Source organism: Drosophila busckii, chromosome 2R, assembly GCF_011750605.1.
Source record: "Drosophila busckii strain San Diego stock center, stock number 13000-0081.31 chromosome 2R, ASM1175060v1, whole genome shotgun sequence".
NCBI classification, from domain to species: Eukaryota; Metazoa; Arthropoda; class Insecta; order Diptera; family Drosophilidae; genus Drosophila; species Drosophila busckii.
The window spans coordinates 10,127,975-10,150,956 of NC_046605.1; the positions used below are offsets into that span (position 1 = coordinate 10,127,975).

At 38.9% G+C, this 22,982-nt stretch overlaps 2 protein-coding genes and 1 long non-coding RNA gene across 17 annotated transcripts in view; 2 read left to right on the plus strand and 1 right to left on the minus strand.

Moving 5' to 3' along the window:
* The window catches only part of LOC108596109 (heterogeneous nuclear ribonucleoprotein L), a 104,070-nt gene that overhangs the window by 26,063 nt on the left and 55,025 nt on the right, over positions 1-22,982 (plus strand). For all 15 annotated transcript variants that reach the window (XM_017981531.2, XM_033293265.1, XM_033293267.1 and 12 more), the window contains exon 3: positions 2,270-2,407. In XM_017981531.2, coding sequence (XP_017837020.2) covers positions 2,270-2,407 — 138 coding nt within the window. The remainder of the gene's footprint in view (positions 1-2,269; positions 2,408-22,982) is intronic.
* LOC108595999 lies at positions 1,838-2,186 on the plus strand. Its single transcript, XR_001915027.2, has 2 exons — positions 1,838-1,967; positions 2,025-2,186. It is a non-coding gene; the product is annotated as an uncharacterized LOC108595999 (long non-coding RNA).
* LOC108596108 (tubulin polyglutamylase ttll6) lies at positions 6,899-10,527 on the minus strand. Its single transcript, XM_017981528.1, has 6 exons — positions 10,443-10,527; positions 9,761-10,389; positions 9,545-9,698; positions 7,354-8,997; positions 7,129-7,296; positions 6,899-7,076 (listed from the first exon to the last, which is right to left on the minus strand). The coding sequence occupies exons 2-5, from the start codon at positions 10,387-10,389 to the stop codon at positions 7,177-7,179; spliced, it is 2,547 nt and encodes an 848-aa protein (XP_017837017.1). The 5' UTR covers positions 10,443-10,527; the 3' UTR covers positions 6,899-7,076; positions 7,129-7,176.

Sequence of the window (22,982 nt, forward strand, 5' to 3'; positions counted from 1 at the left end):
TTGTTGAGATTTTTGATTGAAACTCTTGAGTTTGTTATCAGTTTTGTGGGCTTGGATTACAAATCAAATCAATAATTTTGAAAATGTTTCAGCTTAATTTAGCATTTGATGATATTGAATAACAATTTGTAATTATTAACATTAAAATCTTTACAAGAAATCTGCATATGTTGCTTGCAAACGACTCATTAAAAATATTGTTTGAAACTCTTGAGTGCGCTTAGGTTACAAATAAATTTTAAATGGCAACAAGTTGAAAAATTTTGAAGCTTTTAACAGTTTGGATTACAAGTGTTAACAAAATGTGAAAATACAAGACTAAATCCTAATGAATTCAGCATTGAAATGAATTTTTATTGTTAACAAGTTGAAAAATTCTGCAGCTTTAGCAGTTTGGATTACAATTTTAATCAAAATGCTAAAATTCAAAACTGAATTCTAACGAATTCAGCATGGAAATTAATTTTTATTGGTAAAATTTTGAAAAATTCTGCAGCTTTTAGCAGTTTGGATTACAAATATTATCAAAATGGTTAAATATAAAAATAAATCCTTATAAATTTAGAATGAAAATTAATTTTTATTGGTAAAAATTTGAAAAATTCTAAAGTTTTTAGCAGTTTGGATTACAAGTGTTAACAAAATGTTAAAATTCAAAAAGAAATCCTAATGAATTAAGCATGGAAATGAATTTTGATTGGTTACAAATTACAAATGTTGGCAAAAAGTTAAAATTAAAAAATAAATGCTTATGAATTCAGCATGGAATTTATAATAATTTTGTTTTAAAAGAGTTTAAAATCAGCTAGTATTAAAAATAATAGAATTGAATGCTTAGAGCATAATAATTTGATCGAATTCAATTCTTATGCAGCTGAACTATAAGACCATTGTACACTTTTTAGTGCAGAGTCTAAATATATTTAGTTTATATGCAATTTAGACTAGAAGTGGCGCATTCTTTTGCTTTTTCTAGAGCTACACACCTTTATGGCCATTAGCGCGCACTCTCTTTGCTCAACAACTTATTATAAGATTCAGCTATTTAATTACTTTGTCCGACTACAATTAAAAGCTTCAAATGCCTGCACGTGACCTCAAGTTAAAGTTTACCCCCGTCATAAATTGTAACTGTATACAACGCGTTTGGTCCATAAACACAAAAGTGCTAAAAATGCGTCACAGCAGCAGCAGCGGCAATCCATTAACCTAATTACGAAAAAAAAAGTAAAATAAAAACTTAGCTAAGGAAAACAATGCTGCTTACAGCTATTTAGCGGCTGAGAGGGTGAGGGGGAAAAACGCAGCAGCTTAACAGTGAATTTTTAATTTAAAAAGGTTAAGTGAGCTTGACTCAAATGCAGGCAAAACACAAATAAAATAAAAACACGTAAAAAGGGCGTCAAAGTAGCTCAAAATTGTAGTTTGGTGACAAAGGCTAATTAGTAAATGAATTGCACATTAAGATGCTTGTGCTTATATATTGACGTCAAGTCTTCCAGCTGTTTAAAAAAAATTATATGCGAACTGCAGCTAAAATTCTAAAAAGCTGATTGACATTTGAACGTGACATGCAGCTACATGTTTCACCTAAATTCCGCAATTATTTATAGAACAAATATTATGTATAAACATTTTGTTGACAGCGTCAATTAACGTGATGCAAAACTTTATATTTTGACTTGGTCAGCAGCAGCGTTTTGCACTTAAATAAAATGAGGGCTACAAAATCAATTTGGCTGCATTTTGCATGCTTATGACTGACAGTTAGTCAAACTAATGGATTGAAGACAAGTAGCATTGAAATGCCAAGCTAAAAATTTAAATCACATGTGTTTATGCTTAGAACTCAAATTGAAAGCACAAATTGTAAATGCCATAGACAGAATAAATTAAAACAAATAAAAATTTCAAGTGTAAATTATGAAGACCACAGATTTGTTGCGTGCAGATGATACACTAATGCGGTAAATACAGTTATGTTTGCTATTGTTTGAAATCAACTAAACAAACTAAATTTGCAGCATTATCAAGTGGCTGCAATACTGCGGCGCATTTAGTGTTTATGTGTATAAGTTTGTAAATCAAAATGAATTCAATAAGCTCACCTTTAGGTCTTCGATTTTGTTTCTTTGTGGCGCGTGCCTCACCAGGTTGTGAATAAAATTTGCATAAATCTATAAAAACTGTTTGTTTTTCTTTACACACAAATCAAATCAAAAACTTATACTTGTATTATAACTGAACGTGTATATTATACTCTTTACAGTCCACACAAAATCAGAGTCAGCAGCAAGCACTTATGAACAAGTCAAATGACGACCTAAGGAGAAAGCGTCCTGAGACTACACGGCCAAATCACATTCTACTCTTCACTATCATAAATCCCTTCTATCCCATCACAGTTGTAAGTACATACAAGAAAGCAAATACTATATATATATACTCTCTCTATATTGCTCTATAAATCGCACAACATATACAGCAACATATAAAATTCTTTATATATTTTTTGAGCTACTTTGCTAGCTAGAGTTACATTTTTGTTAGGCGTTGATCCGTTGCAATTTGTTGTCCAAAAAAAAAAGCAGCAGCAAACTTGTCACACACTTGAGTAGAGCTCTCAGCAAGGATACAACACACACACACACACACACATACAGTTGGTGTGACAACAGTTATTTGCCACACTGTTGCCTTTGAGCGTGTGGCGAGCAGCAACAGATTTGACAGCTTGAGGTTTTTAGATTTATTTTTTTATATTTTTTATTTTCGTTGGGATTTTCATTGGCTTAGCAAGCAGCATCAAGTGTCTATGTGTGTGTCTGTGTGTGTGTGAAAACTTGTGCTTTGGCTTTTGCTGTGGCCAACACAACATTTGATACTTTCTAGCTACAAAGTGGCCAGAAAAGTCGTTTAAAGCAGCAACAAAACGTAATAACCCACATAAACATTGTCTACACACATACATATTGCATTGGTGTGCGTGTGTTTAGCTATTGTTAGGCGTGCAACAACCTGCTACAGTTGCAACAACAACAACAACAGAATCAACAACAATTACTGCTGCAATACAAAAGCAACAAAACTGTAACGAGAGTAACGTGAAAAATGCATAAAGTACTCAAGTGTTTGAAAAACATGCAACTCTCAACACAGATACGGCGCAAAAGCAAATACAGTTGGCCCGATACAAATCTGGGCGTGTCAACTAGCAAATGCGCTTACGTGACTATAAGAAAAAAATTAACAAAATTAAATTTAATAAAAGCAAAGCTTAGTAAATGCGACAACAGCTACAGTTAAGATATGCAAAAATTAGTTTGTTATTTTTTAATTTATTGACCAAACTATTTGCAGAGTTTATTCCACAATTTGTAGTAAATTTTTTAAAATATTGATGTAAAGACATTGTAGAATTTACAATATTTGCTAGAGAAATTTAAATACAAAATTATTGCGCAACAATCTAGAGTCAACTTATATAATTAAAGTAGCATTTAATTTTAAACTAACAAAAGACAAACTTATAAAAATATTTATTTGCAAATTCCATACAATTTTCTAGTGAATTTTATATTCATCTTGTATTTAAAGTAGCGATTAGTTTTAAACCAACAACAAGACAATAATTTTAAGTCAAACTTTTTATATAATGCAGATATATTTGTATATAAATATTATTACAATTATTAGCATATTATTTATTGCTAAGATGCAGCATTTAGTCTAAATTTTAGAGAGTCTATAATCAAAACAAATTTTAGAAATATTTATTTCGAGACATTGCAGTTCTCATATTTTGTATAAACAATTTTTGGGATTTATCTAAAGACTCTAGACTACACTTAGTGTAATTTTTTAATTAATTTTAAGCCAACAAGTCAACAATTTTAAATCAAACTTTGTGTATAATGTAGATATATTGCTGTAGAAATATTATAATATTATTCTTAGCTATATTTATTTTTGTAATCTTGAGCAAAACATTATTTAGGGTATGCTCGATTCAGCGCTTCACACCTTTTGACACATTTTATTGTCATTTTGTAGCAAAGGCAAAGCATTTGGCGGCACAACACTAATAACACACACACACACACATGCACACGCATACACACAAGAATCATGCGGAAATGTGTTGTTTTTGCTGCTGCTGCTGCTGCTCTGTGTGTGTTTTCCAACACTTGAGCTGAGCATAAAATCCTGTGAAGTGGAAAACATGCAGCATAAAAGAACGTCAGAGCTGTAAAACTGCAAATTATTTGTGCCAGCTTGCATACAGGACATGCAGGATAGTCCTGGATAAAGCACTGACTGCGACGCTAACGCAGACTGCGACGTCGACTGCGACTGGCAGACATGTTAATTCGCATTCAGCAAAATGGCGGCTGACTTTGCAATACTATAAAAAAGCAAGCCAAAGGAACAGCCTTTGTCTGTCCGTCTGTCTGTCTGTCTGACTGACTGACTGACTGACTGAGTGACTTGCTTGTTGCTGGGCTTGGATTCAGCGTGGCGTTAAGTCCGACTTGCTGGATTTATAGGCGCCAGCAGATTTTTCCAACAGCTTTCGCTGTCGCAGTCGCAGTTTGTTTGCATGTGTGTGTGTGTTTGGCATAAATCTTTTGTTGATTTAAGTCATTGCAATGCTGTAGACAGCGCCAACGCTGCTGTGCTTCTTCTTCTTGAAGTGTTTGTCATGGAATTAAGCAATTCCTTTTTCGCCTTTATGGCACAAATTAAAAGGCTACAGTTGCTACCAGCTACAGCTTCAATTTGAGCTGCGCATGAACAACATTTTTATATCCCTCTGTTCCTGTATCCGTTACGCCCTTTTCTGTGCTTTAGTCCCCCCCAGCAATGCAAATGCAGATTAAGTGCATGGCTGTCGTTATGTTTTATGGCTGATAACTGTGCAGTCGGTGCAAATGAATAATAATGCAAATATTGAGCTCTCAAGCAGAATGCTCAATAAGCGCGAGCAGCTGGCATTGAGGAATGCGAAAAAATCAGTGCTTAATAAGCGCACAGTGGGGCAAGAAAGAGAAGACAACAATGTCTTTAACTTTAAGCAGTTTCAAGTTGCAAATTGGTTGGGCAAGTTCAAAAAAACTAATTTTCTAGCTTATGCTCTATTCTGTTCTATTGCCATTTTAGCAAACATAAACGCACAGTGGCTCAAAAACTCTTATTACTGAATTTAGACAATAAACATTCATCGTTCTATTTGACTTTCTGCAATCTAAAATTTCAAATTCAAACTTTAAATTCAAATTAAATTACACTTTAAATATTCCTTTTAAAGTTGGGCATGTCCAAAAATGTCTTTCAATGACTAATGACAGCTAAAATTGCATATTACTTGCAAATTTTACAAACCATTAAAGAATAAATATTTGACTTATTTTTTTTAATACTTTGCTGAACTCATTCAAAGTTAGTCATGTCCCAAAATGTCTATCCATCGATTAATTTAACTTTCTGACTACAATTTAAAGCAATTTTTACAAAGTGTCAAAAATTTGTTGCCAACGCAGGCAAGTTGAGCAAAAGTTGTTAAGTAGGCAATAGCAAGTTGGCGGAACCTACTGACTTAGCTAAACTAATCGCAAGCTAAACGACCTCTAATAGTAGCTTCAACTTTTTGTCAACAATGCACACAAATAGGCGAAGCAAAGTGAGCGACGAGCCAAAGTTTTCGTCTATGGGAGTAAGCTTATCTTTTAGCTGAATAAGATTATAAACTTTTTAATAAGACTACAACAAAAGCGACACACACACACACACACACATTTTTGCGTATGTGCAAGCAGACAATGTGGCCAAGTTAAAGTTTAAGCTGGCCAAAGACAAAGACGACGAAAGCCATAGAATGCAATAAGAGTATTAGCCAAGCACAGCAGGCGCAACAATGTTCAATCAAATATTAAACACATGCATATGTGTGCGTGTGCTTGTGTGTGTGGCAAAGTAAAGCGAAACAAGCTGACGGAGCTTGGCATATGTAAAACCCACTTGGAAATAGCTTATCGAAGGCGTTGTGCGACTTTGTTGTTGGCCAAAAAGCGCGCGCTCTAAGCCAAGAGCCTAGGAATGCAACGACTGCTGCTGCTGCTGCTGCTGCATAGTTTTCAATATGTGACACATGAAGAGCCAGCTGGGCACCTAATGCCATGCTGCGCACAAAAAAAAGTAACAGGATGCTGAGGGTAGGGTGGGGGTGGGGATTCTAACGAAGGACATGCGACTAAAGCCTCAATACACACAAAGGCTTGGCTACGCTACGGCTTACCGCGATTTTAAAAGGGCGGCTGGGCTGTGGCGGTGGCTGTGGCATGTTGACTGCTTTGCATATGACGGCTGCCACCGCCACAGTTTTCAATAATGCAAGTTTCAAGTTTTCTTCATCTCCCAACCAACCAACCACTTGCATTTCGCTTTTATTGTGCTGCATTTTGTTTATGCATGCGCAAGATGTTAGTAGCTCGGCTGAGTTTAGACTTTTTCGTGGGGGTGCTGCTCTTTGCTTTTGACTTATCGCCTAGCACTTTGTCAAATCGATGTAGCTTTTTATGTAGAACGCGTTATCTATGCCGACTGTGCATAAAAGTTGCCCAAAAGCATTGTTAGAACTCAAGCAAAATGGCACTTAGGGAAATAAGAAAAGCTGCAAAGTCATAGTCAAATTTAAGCTTTAATTTGATACTTAAATTTTAAATTAAAAATTATTTATGCCAAAGTTTTTTAATTTTAGCTTAGGTTAAAAAGGTACCCAAATGCATTGTTGGGTGGGGAGGGTTTGCTTGGTTTTTTTTGTAATAGAACAAATATGCGATTATTATGCAAAAATATGCTCATATTTTACTATTTAAAACAACTTGCGCTTTTAACTGATTATTTTTTTATTTGTTATTTTTTTTTCTGCTTAACCATATGTTTTTAACTTTGCTACAAAACTACTATTTATACTTTCTCTGTTACGTTGTGTGGGTTTCTGTGTGTGTTTTGAAGCTGAACACTAAGCATATTTCGTCATTTTTACTTCAGCATCCAGCATAATGACATCCCTTGTGCTATAACAACATAAAATTTAATAATTTGATTTAGTTACAAGCATAAACTTACAGTAGTATGAAATCCGCTGCGCAAGAAGAAAAACTCCACATGCAGTATTTATTCCATGCTCGTATAATTTCCTGCCATATTGCCCCAGAGTATGCGATACAGTAGCTTTGGAAATTGCTTTATGTCATTTTTGGTTAAATGTCCTTGTTCATACATTTCCGTAAATAGCTTTAAAAAAGAGGCAAATAATAAGCACTTGCGATAATAAGTTAATAGCTTGTTTACCAATTCCTGAATTTTCCAATTATTAAGCGTAGCGCTGCGCTCTTGTCGCCATTGCACTTCGCCCTGCTCTTCGGCCTCGCAGATGGGCATGGGCTGCCAATTTTCACTCATTGCCAATGCAATTTTCTTAACACACTCTTTGTTAATTACTGCATTTGCTCTACGCTGCTTGTTGCCGCCGCTGCTGCTGCTCTCTGCCTGCTGCTCCACTTGCCTGAGCTTCAACTGTGTTTTCGTTCTAGGCTTCTTTTTATTACCGCTGTTGTTGCTGTTGCATTTCTTAGCAGGCGCTGATAGCAGCTGCTTGGAGCTGCCGCCAGGCAAGCGCTCACACGCTGCTCGTTTAATGCTATGATTGTTCAGAAACTCGGCATCCTTGCGTGATTCACGCTCCAGACGTCGCGCCTGGCGCGTACGTCGCTGCAACTGACGTCGACTCTTTTGCCGCTTCGCCTTTTGCAAGCTCAGAGTTTGCTTCGTTTTGGTGTGGACTTGCTCGTCGGACTTGGAGCCGCTTGCTGTGCTGACCACTGAGTCTTTTGCACTGGCTTCCGCTTTGGTCTTGGTTTCCCTGACTGTCGGCGGCGTCAGTTGCTTCTGCTGCTTTTTCTCTTCCGCTTCCTTCGCTGCCAGCTGTCGCTGCTTACGCATTTGACGTCGCGCTATTTTGCTGTTTGCACTGAAGACTTGACCGATTATCTCCTTGCTCTTGCTAGACGAGCGTTGCTTGAGGTCATCTTCCTTATTCTGCTTTAGATTACGCAAACGCATCTGCTCGCGATTCAGTCTCAAGCGACTACGACTGCTCGCTGTCTCCCGGAACATGGGCGTTTGCTTGTCCTGATCGTAAAACTTGCAGTAGTAGTTCACTTTGTCGTGATCAGTGGGCGGCATAACGCGTCTGTAGTTGCCCAAGTGACTCTCCTCCCAGGCGATTTGCTGTGACAGCGCGCTGAGTGAGCAAGCGCTATAGAGATCCTTGTTATTGGCATCTTTTGCTTCAACGCGTCGCCTGTGCGCTTGACGCAATAAGCGATCTCTCAATGCAACGCGATCTTCGCGTATTATTTCCTCCTTATCCACCAGCGGTGTGCTCAGCAAGTTGAGCGTGTCCCTTATCAGCGGCCGCTTCACCTCATGATCCACTGGCTGATCCGTGCATAAACTGGGCGTCTGATTCACCTCCAGTATATAGGGTTTCAGTTTCCAGTCCACCAGTATATCGAAGCCCAATAGCTGAAAGCACGCTTGGATCTTGTCATGCTTGGGAAAGCAGCTGCAATAGTTATGCTTTAGCACTGGCCAAGCGCTGATGACCGTCTTGATGATGGCATCATCTACTGCTGCCCAAAAGTCCTCCACGCTATAGTTGTGGTCCTTTAGCCATTTGTTAAAGGCGCTTAGTTTGCGCTTCGAGCCGCCCTCATCGCCATTGCCCATATCGTATTTGGAATTCCGTCGATTCAGACAATAGTTGGTCAGATGCATATAGACATTGTTGTTGTTGTTCAAATCGGGTGGCATATACTTCTGTGTGGCGAAGCGCGCTAGGCCTTCGTTATAAACAAAAATGCGTAAGGGATCCACAGAGGTGATGAGCGTATAGACGCGCAGATCGAATTTGTAACCATCAATGAGCAGAGGCTGTTAGGAAGAAGAAGAAAAGAGTGGCATATAGAAGAGAGACGAAATTGAGCAGATTTGAGAAGAGTGAATTATAGAAAAGAAATAGTGGGAAAGTAAAGAAAAACAGTTTCGAATATGTATGATATTCGGGAAGAAATTCCTTAAGGAATACAATGACTCCATTCGAAATATACTCCATTAAGAAAAGAAATAGCAAACTCATCATATCGTTCAGTCACCGCGGACTAAGTCATATAATAGAAAGAAAGTAAGGAAAGAAGAGTTTCGAATAGGTATGATATTCAGAAAGAAATTATTCTCCATTCGGCATAGATTCCATTAGAAAAAAAAATGGCAAACTCATGGCTTCGTTGAGTCACCGAATACTAAGTAATATTAATAGAGAAAAAATAAGGAAAGAACTGTTGCGATATTCAGAAAGAACTTCTTCAAGGAATACATAGACTCCATTCGGAATAGGTTCCATTAATAAATGAAATGGCAAACTCATTGCTAAGATATAGTCAGAGTAATATTAATTTTGCTATTTTCATAGTCCACTCACCCGCTCCACATAGGTCTGACAGATTTGCTTGCCACGCCTGGCCACAGTGCGTAAATTATTTGTTAACCAAATGCCACGCCCCTGACCAGATGAATACGGTTTCAATATATACGTGCGCTTATGCTTGCTCGCGTACACAGCCACATCATAGGCACTGCCCAAAAAAAAAAAAAATATCAATAATAATATTAATATTTACTTCGCTTCACCACTCACTCTGTTGGCATAAGCCAGGTCTTGGGAAATATGCGAAAGTCGCCCGGATAAAGCTTGAGCATGCGATTCAAATTCCGCGAGAGTAAATCCTTGCGGCAGATTTCATTGATGCCGGGAAAGTGATTGATTTGCTGAAAACGTTTCATGGCCTTCAGCAGATCCAAATGCGGTGTGCTGTCGCACCATTGGAGGTTCCACAGACGATGCTCGGGCACATGCTGCAGTCCCATGCTCTTGGAGATTTTCGCCACCAGCGGAAAGCGCGTGTGCTCCACACAGATGCTCAAGCGAATGCCACGCGCCGCCGGCGGTGTTTGCAATTCGTCCAGCGATATATTTGGCTCGCGATAGAAATGCGCGGGCGCGTATGTCTCGCTGTTGTCCAACATGCCGGCATTGTCCTGCTGCTCGGCAACAAAATTCTTTTCGACACGTCGCCATTTGGGCAGCTCGGGCTGCTTGGTGGCGGCGCGTAAACGTTTCCGGCGATTAACAACGTAGACACTCTCCTGATCCTGCAGCTCGTGAGTGGAGAATTTTTTTTCTTTCGGCAGCTGCTTTTGTAAATTAAAATAAAGCGAATAACGATTGGAGCCTTTTTTCGATTTCGAATTTATCTTGTTAGTCATCTGAAAGAAAAGCTAAACTAACTAACTAACTGCAATTGTTGGCAGCCACTTACGTTTTACGGTGGATAATTTGAATTTAAACTTTTGAAATATGCACACCTAAAATTTTGACAGTTGAATGCAGGGAGAGCAGGTGCTTTGACATATAAAGTGGCTAGGCATACAATATTATTCAATTGCTGTCAGTTTAAGTTAAACGAAAACCACAAAGGCTGCAAAGCCAGTGCCAGTGGCAAATTGTCAAGGCTCGTATGGATCAGATACATTACCAAAGTCGCGGTCGCGTGTAAGATTTATGCAACACCTGGTGGCAAATTGATATGCCTCAAGGCGTGCATGAAACTTTAGTTATTAGCTCATGTTTGTGTCGTCGTTATATTAATCGCGCTGAGGTGGCTCATTAACCGCAGTTTAATCAGGTTTTAGCCTCTTGTGGTTATTAGTTCAGGCAGTTGTCAAGTCTATGACTGAGCGTGGACTGACATATGACAATTGCTTTTAATGCGCAGTGTCATACGCTTGGTTAATTTGACAACAACAACAACAACAACAACCCAAGCAGCAACAATGACGCATCAAAACATGTAGCAAACCACTTGAAACTAAATCTATATATAGTATATAGCCTTGCCCTTGTCCCTCTAGCAATTGCAGCATATTGTGCAAGCTGATTTAATTTTTTTTTGGGTACGCTGTCGCATCAAATTACAACAACTTTTATTTATTTATTTTAGTGCTTTTTGGGTGCCGGACTTGGCCAACGAAGCGTATAATTTGTCAAGTTTATTTGGTTGAGCGGCGTTTGCTGCTGAGCTTGCCCTTTAGCATCACCTTTTTTTTTTGTTTTTGTTTTTGGGTGTTCTACCTCTTTGGCTGTCTAATTGGCTATTTTGCTTTTGTTGTTTGTCTGCTGCTTTATTTATTTCTATGCTGCAGCTAATTATGCGCGCTTTTGTTTCAGCAGCAATGTTTGCCAAACAACAACAACAACAACAACTAAGTCGACTACTTTTTTATGTGTTTCAAATATTAATGTCAGTGCACGTCGCAGCAAAAAGCTGCAGAGCAGATAAAAACAGCAGCTTAGAGACTAATGAGAGGCATAAGGCGATTAACGTTAGATAATTAGTTGAGAGAAGCTTCTAATAAAGAAAAAAAATGTATTATATGGAATTTTAAGCTGGCTAACGAATTTGCAATGCAATTTTAATTGGGTGTAGCTGCTTGCAATTGTTTTATAACATTTGCTGCTAGTTGGAACAAATAAATATTTTATAATTTTATTTAAATTATTATTCAACTAAAAGAATTTTTGATTAAGTCGCGCAAACATATTTTAAAATACTTGTAAACAGTTTAAGCTTACTCGCTCTTTTCGCTGTGCACTATTTTTTATTACTTAACGCTTTTGTTTAATTGGCTTAAACACACAACAATTGCTATATACGATTTATTTTCAATAATTGCTGGCTTATCGATTAGCGCTTTAACGCGCTCTGCAGCAAAGTTGCGCATTTTTTTCTTCTGTCTGTTATATAAATATTTTATTAGCTTACCTTTGGCAGTGCCTTATGAAAAAAACTGAAATAAGCCCAATGCAAACTGCATTAAAAATTTAAAATTATATATGCAGTGTGTGTATGAAAAAGCGAAACGAAACAGCAGCAAAAATTCTCGAGAGCGTCATAATAAAAAATTTAACAAAAAATTTTGAGCAGCTGAAAGCATAAAAAGTGCGCATAAACTTGCAGTTGTGTGTGTGACTTATGCATATATTTATGTCTATAGTTGAAATCCTTTTAATTTTATGACGTCGCACGCATCTTTGTGTGTGTGGCGCTCACTCTACGCTAAGCGCACATTAAAAATTAATCTTTTAATTACTGACTTGCCGTCGTCGTCGTCGTTGCTCCACAAACAGCTACAACAATGCGCATACAACAATGTGTAGTTGTGTGTGTGTGTGTGTTAGCCCTAGGGCTAATTATAGCTTGCATTGCCCACACTCCTCACTCACTTTACGATTATATTGTTGTCGTTTGTTTGGGCACGCCTAAACTGCAGCAATTGCGTTTAGCTTTGCTGGCGGCCATTTTGCAAAATTGTGCAATGGGCGCTGGGGCCACAGCCAACCCCCAAAAAAGTATGCAACAAACTTTCAAACAGCCAAAGAAATTTCTCGATAATACAGCGTTATTGTTGTTGTTGTTGTTCTTGTTGCTTTAGCTGGGCGGCAAACATAAATCCTTGGGAAATAACAATGGCTATAACAATAACAATAACAATGTGCAGCTCTCGCAAGTACTAAGAACAACAGCAACAACAACAGTTATAATAATAACAACATTACTTTGTGTTGAGCTGCGCAACAACGTGACTTGCAAGAAATACGCAACTAAATTCAACACTAAGCCACGCCCATAATCCTTGAGCGCACTTTAACTTTGCCACAATTTCAAATTTTCAATTCTCAATTGTTTTTTTTTAGCTCACATCAAAAGCAACGCATTTTACTTTGTGGCAGTTGCTTTAATTGCTTGCAATTGACTAAAGCCACAAACTTTGAGACACACACACGCACACACACACACACTTACGCACATTTTATTTTAATTTAATTTGCAACATTCTCGCACTTTAAGCTAAGCATTATTTTGGGGACTGGGGCTGAAGCTTTTAATGTACAAAGTTTGCCACACTAAAAATGTTGTAAAAACTTTGGCCAAATGGAATTAAAGTGCATGTTAAAGGGGTTATACAGACAGAGCTTGGAGTGGGCCAACAATAGGGCATTAGTGTTAATAGCCGCTCGGACACTGCAGCAGTTTAGCTGCAAATGGCTTAAAGTGTTGCCAAAGTGTGTGCCATGAATAAAATGCAAACTAAGAGCTAAACTAAAAATTCAATAAATACTAAACTTTGATTGGATAATGTAATATATAATCCATCAAAGCTATGCTGCCTGACAATGATATACGAACAATAAACTATTTTTAGGCGCACTATGGGCAATTTGAAGCATTTTGTGCACATAATTTAAAATGCAGCATATATAAAAAATATGCAACAAAATCAAACGAAGCTAAAAATTGCATTTTTTTATGAAGCTTGTTGCTCTAAATTGCCCACAGTGCAACGTTTGACATTTGTTTGCATTGCTACTGTTGCTGTCTGTGATTTAAGCTTGTATTTGATTTATATGCCAGGCATACGAATCGCTATATATGCACATATATATAGACACTATGCCTGTAATTATGCATGAATCATGAAATCAACTGCAACAGTTCCAAACACACACACACACACACACGCACACATTTGAAACTCAGAGCCGCCCAACGCATGAATGAACATGCCCCGAAATAAAAGCGAAAGAGAGGCACTGTCTATATAGCATATATATATAGCATATGCACATAAATTTCATCAACCAGGCGCAATGAAAATGTTGAAATGTTAAAATGCTCGCACGTAATGCTAGAAAACAGTCATTTGTAATGCAAAACAAAACAAAACAAAACGAAGCGAAGGAAAAAAAACACACACAAAGTAGAACACAAGTAAAAGCAACAAAACTACAAAACGTGGCCAGCAAAACAAAACCCCAGAAGCAGCAGCAGCAGCAACTCAGACTAGACAAAGAGTGAGGCGAGTGAGCTTTTTATTTTATACTACGATATTTATTTAAGTTGTGTGCAGCGCATAAGCAACCGACGCATTTGTAATGAAAATAAAATTTAGCAACTGCCCGCTAGCTAGGATAAGGCACTGCAAAGTAGGCAACACTTTTTGCACTACTATGAGCAGCAAGTACAGCTGCGCATATAAAGCATTGGTGTAAATATTAGGGGCAATAAGTAATTCAAAATGTATTACACCAATCAACAATTCAACAACACACACTTTAGTTTTAGAATTTAAAGCAAAAAGCTGTTGCATTTATACAAAATGTCTGCATTGGTGAACGTTGGTGAATTCACTGCCTGCTTTTCAACAATTACTAACAGCTGTGCTAAAGCGTTACCAAGTAACAGCTTTAACTTCAAGGCACACAAACTACTTAACAAGCTTTGATGGCAAAATTCTGCAAATATTTGGAATTCATAAAGCAATTTCAACAATGCCCAAGCACTCAAGCTTACATCGCTTGTATTTAATACTTTGTAGCTTTTGTTTTCTTGCATGTGAGCGGTAAAAACATTTGAATGAAATATTTATTTAGATGACACGGAAATTTATGTGGCATGCCGCAACAAATTGCATGCAATCATGCACTGTATGTGTGTGTGTGGGCGAACTAATGTTGGCGGTGGCATGTTAAGAATTGTGACACCTTTATGAAAGGACAACACGTTATGCATATCCTGCGGCATTAGTTGCCGTTTCCTTGGCTTTGCCCAACTGCTTACCTGTCTGCTTGGGCATTGTCAATGTCATAATTTGCCATAATGTGTGCGAGTTGTTTGGCCTCTGTGGATGTGGCTCGGTCTGTGGATGCTGCTGATGTCCATGTCCATGTCGTAGATGTCGAAGTCGATGTCGATGTCAATGTCGTTTTTAGCTTTGGCTTTGGCTGTGGCTGGTGGGGCGCCAGCACTAAAAGGACTCGCTGGTCGGGCTGGCCGGGCTGTCTCTATATGTGGTGCGCAAAGTTAACGATGTGCCCTGACAACACTCCATCAACATGAATGTGAATGAAACGCAAAGAAAATGTAGCCAGAGAGCGAGAGAGAGTGAAGCTGGCAGGCTGTCAAGCTCGTGTCATGTCCTTGGTTGGCGCATTGTCAACATTAACACAGCCCAGGGGCATGAAAAGGCATATCCAATTGCTAAAAGACGACGACGACGCATGTCGATAACAAAGCGAACGCCCAGCTAGACTGCGAAACATACAACTAACATTAGTGCCACGCCCACTAAAAAGGGGCAAACACACACACGGACAGAGGCACAGCTGCCAGCAGCTTCAAGCTCTTGACTTTGGTGTCTATTTTACTTGGTCATTAAATTTGGATTTTGTGCTCTGCATATCACAAGTGCTTGACTTTGCCGTTAAATACAAATATATGTGTATAGGTGTGTGTGTGAGTGTGTGTGTGCTGCGACATGTAAACACACGTGTGCAGCTCTTTAGTGGCCCTTTGTGTAGTCCCCTGCCTGCTGGCAGCTGCTTCAATCTATAGAGACCGAGCGGTCCACATCGCATTGTGCGCTGTGCTTTTTGCATGCTCAGAGACATGTGTATGTGTTTTCCTTTCACACACACACACACACACACACACGCATACACTCGCAAGGCATCCTTCCTCTGCTTGAAACACTTTGGCAGCGCTAAACATCGTTCGCTAGATGGCGCAGCTTGGCCAAAGTTTGTTTTTTCTTTTTTCTCTCTCTCTCTCTCTCTCTCTCTCTGTGTGTGTTTTGTTTTACTTACGCTTTTGAGTCTTTTGTGGCTTTGGCTGCTGTGTCCACTCACATGGCAATTCCAAAATAACACAAAAAATCAACAAGATTTTAGGCTCAACGTATTGTTGCCTTAGCAGGCCACTGGGAATTAAGTCGTTGATAGAAGCGCTTACAGCTAAGAAATCGATTAGTTGAATTTTGTATTAAATGAAATGCTTTTAACTAAGCTGCAAGACTAAGACTAAACTCGCCACTACTCAACAACGCGCTGATGTCAATAGTTATGCATTTGCTATTGCATAATGGCCGCACGTATTTGGCCGATAAAGTGAAAGTCAATAAGACATAATTGAAATCAACTTGAACACGTTTTGCTGCAAGACTGACAAGCGCGCTAAGAACTGAAGTTTGCCAATATTTTTTATACAGCCAGAACACACAGCTGGGTGGGGGTATAAAAGGCTTTAGTGAGAATGTTTAACGGCACAGTTCCTGAAGTGTTATTAAAGCATAGACATGGTTAAGCTATACATTTGCTTTCTGTTCGGTTTGGTGTTGAGTGGTGTTTGCAGTCAGGAAATAACACCAACACCTGAGCCACCAACGGCTGAGACACCAACAACACCAACGGTTGAGACGCCAACAACACCAACGATTGAGACGCCAACAACACCAATGGTTGAAACACCAACAACACCAATAGCGGAAACACCAACCACACCAATAGCGGAAACACCAACCACACCAATAGCTGAAACACCAACAACACCAATAGATTCTTCAACAACTGTTGCACCAACGGTATAAATTTCGCGCTCTCTGCCTTGTGCTTATTTCTCATATTTTCCACACTTTATTTTAGGGCTGCCACGTTACAGTTACATTTAAACAGAATAATGGAATTGTTGAAGTTACACAACACTGTAGCCAAGTTAAAATGACCATAGAGGAGCTTGAAACTGATGCTTGCGTATTTTGCTAGTTTAGCTTTTCATGTGCTTTATGTTGTGCGATTTATTTACAAATTTAATTGCTTTAAATAAATATTTCAATTTATAAACTTTTATACTAAATATGCGCTTGCTTATTTTTCTCTCTTTCTAGGTAAGTTTCATTGCTCTACAAAATACATGCGTGCGTGAGTTTGTAATTTTAAGTGCTGCAAATATTTACAAAGTATTTAAGACAAACGCAATTAAGTTTTACAAACCCTTTGCGCTTGCCGCTTGGTTAAATCTGATTTAAAAACCCGGCGTCAATCAATTGCTTTTAGCACATTTTATCTACTCAGGCCACCAAAGCTTCAAAGCATCAAAGGCTCATCAGTCAGAAGCCAGCAGCAGCAGCAGCAGCAGCAACAACAACTAAATCAACATTGACCCAATAAATCACTAGAAAATTTGAGAGAAAATCTTTGATCCCTTTGGGATAGAACAATCAACAAAGTTTTTTGCCAGAGACGTCGATGAAACTTGCTAAGTAATTCCCACGATAATAATCATAATAAAAATCAAGCAAGCGATAAAGCATAAAACTAAATTACACACGCATACAATCAAAACACTTGACGTTGTTGTTGTTGTTGTTGTTGTTGCTGCTACTGCTGCCTACAATAACATAAAAAATAAAAGTTCCGGCTCGGCTTATAGCAAAGCGGAAAGTTGCACATTGTCAAAAATATGTTACACCCACGCCAGCTGGAAAGAGAGAGAGAGAGAGAGAGAGAGAGCGCTGCCAGACTTTTTATGACTTCTTGCTGCTGCTGCCGCTTAGCGCTGACGGGCACGTAGTGGCCATTTTTTCGGTTTTTTCTTTTCAAATATCATATATATATTTTTTTTTTCTGTTGCTCTACACTCTCTTAAATAGCAAACTTTTCTCATAAAGCGCAGCGCGAAAATTTAGCACGTTTTAGGGTTAAACTATGCGCTGCTCTTTCGGAACTCAGTGCGACGCTCACTGTAGAGGGCGCCAGTTGTGCCGCGCCAAATGATTTATGCTGATGAATTACGCAAAATGTCATTATGGCCAAGGCGGCAACGCCGCTCGCCTTCATTTTGCTGCTTCTTGTAGCGCTAGAGCGCAAAATATATAAAAATTTCATTAAGTTGTCAAATGCAAGTCAACACAATACAATATTATTTGACATAGACATGACATTACCAATTGTGAGCGCCAGCAGTGCGAAAGAGCGCGCACTAGGCGGGGCAAGGGGCGGGGCTGATAAAGACAGCTGTAGGCGATGAGCGCAATTTGACGCCATTGGTGTGTGAAAAATTACTGAGAAGTGCAGAAAAGAAAAGAAAAGAAATAGAAAAAAAAAATTGTATTTTTGAGCCAAATGCGTTTGGCTTTCAGTGTGAATGGAATTGTCAAAATATAATAAATTTGTCGACTGATTGGCATAACAGATTTGTTTTTGTTGCCCCAGAATGCCTAGATAATGGACTTAGGCGCTTTAAGGCAAATAAAGTGGCAACTACAGTGAGTGGAATTTATATATACACTTTAAATATATCATAAAGCATAAACATGCTTGAGCTAGCTAGCTAAGCGCATTCATTTGAGCGCTGTTTGACTGTATGAGCAACGAAATCTCAAATATTATACAAGCTAGAACGCCAAAATTTAGTTGTACATACTTCTATATAACTAGCTTATATTTTTCAATATAATTAACTTCGTTTCAGCGCTGTTTGACTGTATGAGCAACAAGATCTCAAAAATTATAGGAGCTAGAGCGCCAAAATTTAGTTGTACATACTTCTATATAACTAGCTTATATTTTTCAATATAATTAACTTCGTTTCAGCGCTGTTTGACTGTATGAGCAACAAGATCTCAAAAATTATAGGAGCTAGAGCGCCAAAATTTAGTTGTACATACTTCTATATAACCAGCTTATATTTTTCAATTTAAGTAGCTGCAAAAATCGCAGCGATTTATGCCTAAACTGACTGTTGCGCTAATCAAAGTGTATCAATAAGTTGCTTACGCTTAAATTTTATGCGTTTTTGCTTTTTGTGCGCCACAATAAACATTTAGCGGCATTTTGTAACTCAAAACTAGCAAATGCCGCCGGATATGAATTCCCAATTGCGTTTTGTATGTCCAGCACCCACGCATAATCGGAATTTATGCGCTTCGCTAAACATTTGGCATAAAATATCAAATGTTAGGCAGCAGCAACTTAAACTGCCAACTCATTATAGGCAGTAAATATGCGAAAAATATTTAGAGAGTAACTGCTGCGTCTATGACAAACATTTTTGTTGGCTTAGGCCTGCATTTGTTTCAATCAGTTGCCGTTGCAATTGCAACGAGTCATGCGACTCATTGTTCATTTTGTGCGTTCTACGAGCATAATTAAAACCACAAATACACACACACACACACAAGTAGACATAGACAATATGTGATATATGATATCGCTCACATGGTCGCTCTCTAATGCGCGCCATGGCCAACTAATAACGAACGTTAAGGCCCGTCGAACAAATGAGTTGTGTGGGGCTCTTTTGGGCATAATATGCACAATGTCCATTGTGTGTGCCTGTGTGTGGCATGCAACTGACATGTGAGCGCGACTCAACGCACAATGCACCTTATTTTTCGTTGCAGTAAATTTTGCATTTTAATTATGCGCCTGGCAGTTAATTACACAGCGTGCCAATTTACACAAATTGTAAATGAGCGTAGTGCACTGAATAAAAACAAATGCCGCCGCCACATACAAAACAAAGCACATTGCGCATACGCCGCGTTAAACTGTTTATTAGAGTGTCGCGCGTAGTTTAATTAAACAGCTTAAAAGTTTGGGGGCTGGCTTAGTAATTATTGAACAAGTTGAGCGTACTTAAGCCTGAACTGTTTGGTCTGTTTGGTAAACGGATTATGTGGTGCGAGTGGTGTGTGGTTGGCTTTAAAAAGTAAAAGATTGTTAACTCTAGTTTTACTTTTTTTCTTCCATTACTTGGGCACTCATTATGCCTTTGCCTTGAAGGCTTAGCGCACGCTTATCTAAGCGCACAACACGCGCGCTAAACCATTTTTCAGCTACTTACGTCTCGACTGTGTGTCAAACTGAGCCACAAACATAAATTCTTAGCCCACAAGTGCTCAGCAGGACGGTCAATCAACGAGCCTGCTCTGCTGACACTGTCAAGGTAAAGCGACGACCAACTAACCCAACTAACAATGTTGCTGCTGTGGCCTAAGCAAAAAAAGTAAATGAATAAATGAGCAGAGGACCAAAACTAGCAGAATTAATGTTGGCTAATAATTCAAGTGGCAGCTCTCTCTCTCTCTCTCTCTCTCTATCTCTGCTAAAGTGTGCGTAAATATTCTAACGCACAATTAATGGAATGTGCCATAAATATAACGTATACGACACGTAAATCAGCTGGAGCATTGCTTATGCAAACAATTAATCTCTGAAATGTTTATTACACATACAAACGCATTAGCCTAGCACGCCCCAGGGATTAGCCCCGCCCACAACTTTTGCAATTTACGTTGCTTGTATCTCTCAACAAATTGAAGCTTTGTCTTTAGCGCTGCTCATTTGTGTGTCGTCTGCTGCAAAATGAAAGTCAACTGCAGTTAAAACGGAAGCACGCCATTTTGCAATCACATTAGCTAAAGTGAGTTCTCGTCGACAGGAACTTACAGACTGACAGGCTTACAGTTATTGCTGCTGCTGCTGCCAAGCGGAAATGAAAGCCCAGCTGCGGCTGCTGCAGAACTTTGACAGCCGCCGGCAACGTTAACTGACCGCAGCATTAAAGCAACATTTGTTTTAGCCACACCACAAGCTCAAAATAAACAGCAGCAGCAACAACAACTACAACATTGAAAAATTAACAACAAGAAAAAAAGTAAAAGAAAGCGCTGCACAAGTTTCATGTTCAACAATGCAACACAAATTGCACTCAAACCGCAGCAGCGCGCGCGGTTTTTTGGGTGTAGGAGAGCGACGAGCAACGACGATTGGTCAGTTGACCAATGCATTATTTTGACTTGGTCAGCTTTTAAAATCGCTGCACAAAGGCAAAGTTGCAGTGGTCAAAAGCAGACAGTGGCAGAGGCAGGCTATAAATAAAAAGGAATGTTTTTCTTTTCTATTCGGTTTTTGGGGTCATTTGTTATGCTCAATGCAATTGCTCGTTAGCAGCTGGACACAAGTTAGTTGGGAGGGGGTTGCGGGGGGTCGCTTTTGATGACTAAGCATTACAAGCACTGAGCATGACAGCAAAATAACAAAGCGCAAGTCCAAGATGTATGAGAGTTAAGCAAGTTAAGCTGCAGCTTAAAGCTGTGTGAGTTGAAAGCTGCCTGCTCTACTGTAGGCTCAGCTGTCTTAAGCTGCTTGCTATGCATAGCTGCATGAATTCTGTACTGTTGCCAGATTTTGAGAGGCTACCTAAGCTAGATTGAGGAAAAAAAAATAATTTACAATAAGCTTGATTCAAAATTTGCCTCAAAACTCATGTGAAGACATAGAAAAAAAAAATAGGACGTAGGTTTCTGACATCTAAATTGATGAGTTAGTGCATTCTGCACTGTTGCCAGATTTTGAGAGGCAACCTAAGCTAGATTGAGGGAAAAAATAAGCTAGAATAAACTTGATTCAAAATTGTGCTCAAAACTCATAGAAAAAAAAAGGTAGGAGGTTTCTGAAATCTAAATTGATGAGTTAGAAAAAAAGTGAAATGCAAATTTTATTCAATTATGCAGACATTTGTTCTATTTCCAAATTCTATAAGCTACTTCACTTTCAAAAAAAAGCTAGATCTAGCTTTTAATAAGCTAATGCGGCAACACTGGCATTCTGTGCTTTAAACTATTTTGCTGCCTGCTATGCAGCTCACTGCTATAAGCTGCTTGCTATGCATGCGTGTTCTGCTCTTTAGACTATTTTGCTGCCTGCTCACTGCTTTAAGCTGCTTGCTATGCAACTATTTTGCTGCCTGCTATGCACTTAATTTTAATTGCATTTTACGTAAGCTTCTTATGCAATTTCGTGCATTAAAATGTTGTGTAGCACAAATTGAAGCAACTTTAAGCTGCTTGTCATGCTCTTGCTCCTGCCTTTTTTTTTAACCCATTTTCGTTTGTCATTTACTGCAATGCACGCATATCTGAACAATCTGAGCATTTGCCTTGACTACTACGCACCACCCGCCGAGTCACTGCCACGCCCCAGCTATATACGCTATATACACATAGCAGGCAGTCAAGAGCTAGGTACTCATTTTTAAATGCTTCAGCATTGCATAAAATTTGCATAGTTTATTTAGCGTTTCCCTGTTGTTCTTGCTATTGTTATTGCTGTCCATTTGCCCGCCCCCGCCCACTGGCAAACAACACTGACTAAATTGCCGCAACGCCCACGCACAAATAACAGCAAAAAAAGGAAAAATTGAGTTGGCAGGACAGAACAGGACAAGCTATCTCAACGTGTTCATATTATAACTCAATTTCTGCGTGAGGCTTACAATTCACCGCAGCAAACCAAACCAAACCAAAACCAAACAACTGACGATGACAGCGCCCACCCAACCACCCAGCCAGCCCACCACCCACTCTGTGTGCTGCAACATTTATATTCATATATGCGGTGTGGAAATGAATCGTGTGCCCAAGCCAACGCACCGCAGGACGCGGCTATAACCACAAATCCAATAGCAGCGCAGCAACAACAAAAAAATTGCCATTGAAGCGTGTGAAGCAAAAAGGCAGCGCACATTCAATAGCTGGCGACGCTTTAATTTTAGCACTGGCTTTGCTCTACTTTTGCTAGTTAGCACAAAAAAATTTGCATGCTTTTTAGCCACATTAGCATAAATACACACACACACACAAGCAAAGGGCTGGGAATCCAATATGTCAAACTTGAAGCACGCGCTTCGGCATGAATTTGATTTTGTCAACGTTCTCGTCTCTTTTTTTTTTTTGCGTTTTGTGTACTGCGCTTTTTTGCAAATGTCAAGTGTCAAGGCAAATCAGTGTGTGTCCATTCACAAGCTTGCAACATCATTTTGACATATGACACGTTTCTCGCGCTCTCTCTCTCTTTATATGCTGGCCCAGCCATATATCATAGGCAAGCAAACTGTGTCCGCATATTGGTTCATTCAATTAATGTCAAATAGTTGCATATCCTTGAACCAATTGCCATGTCC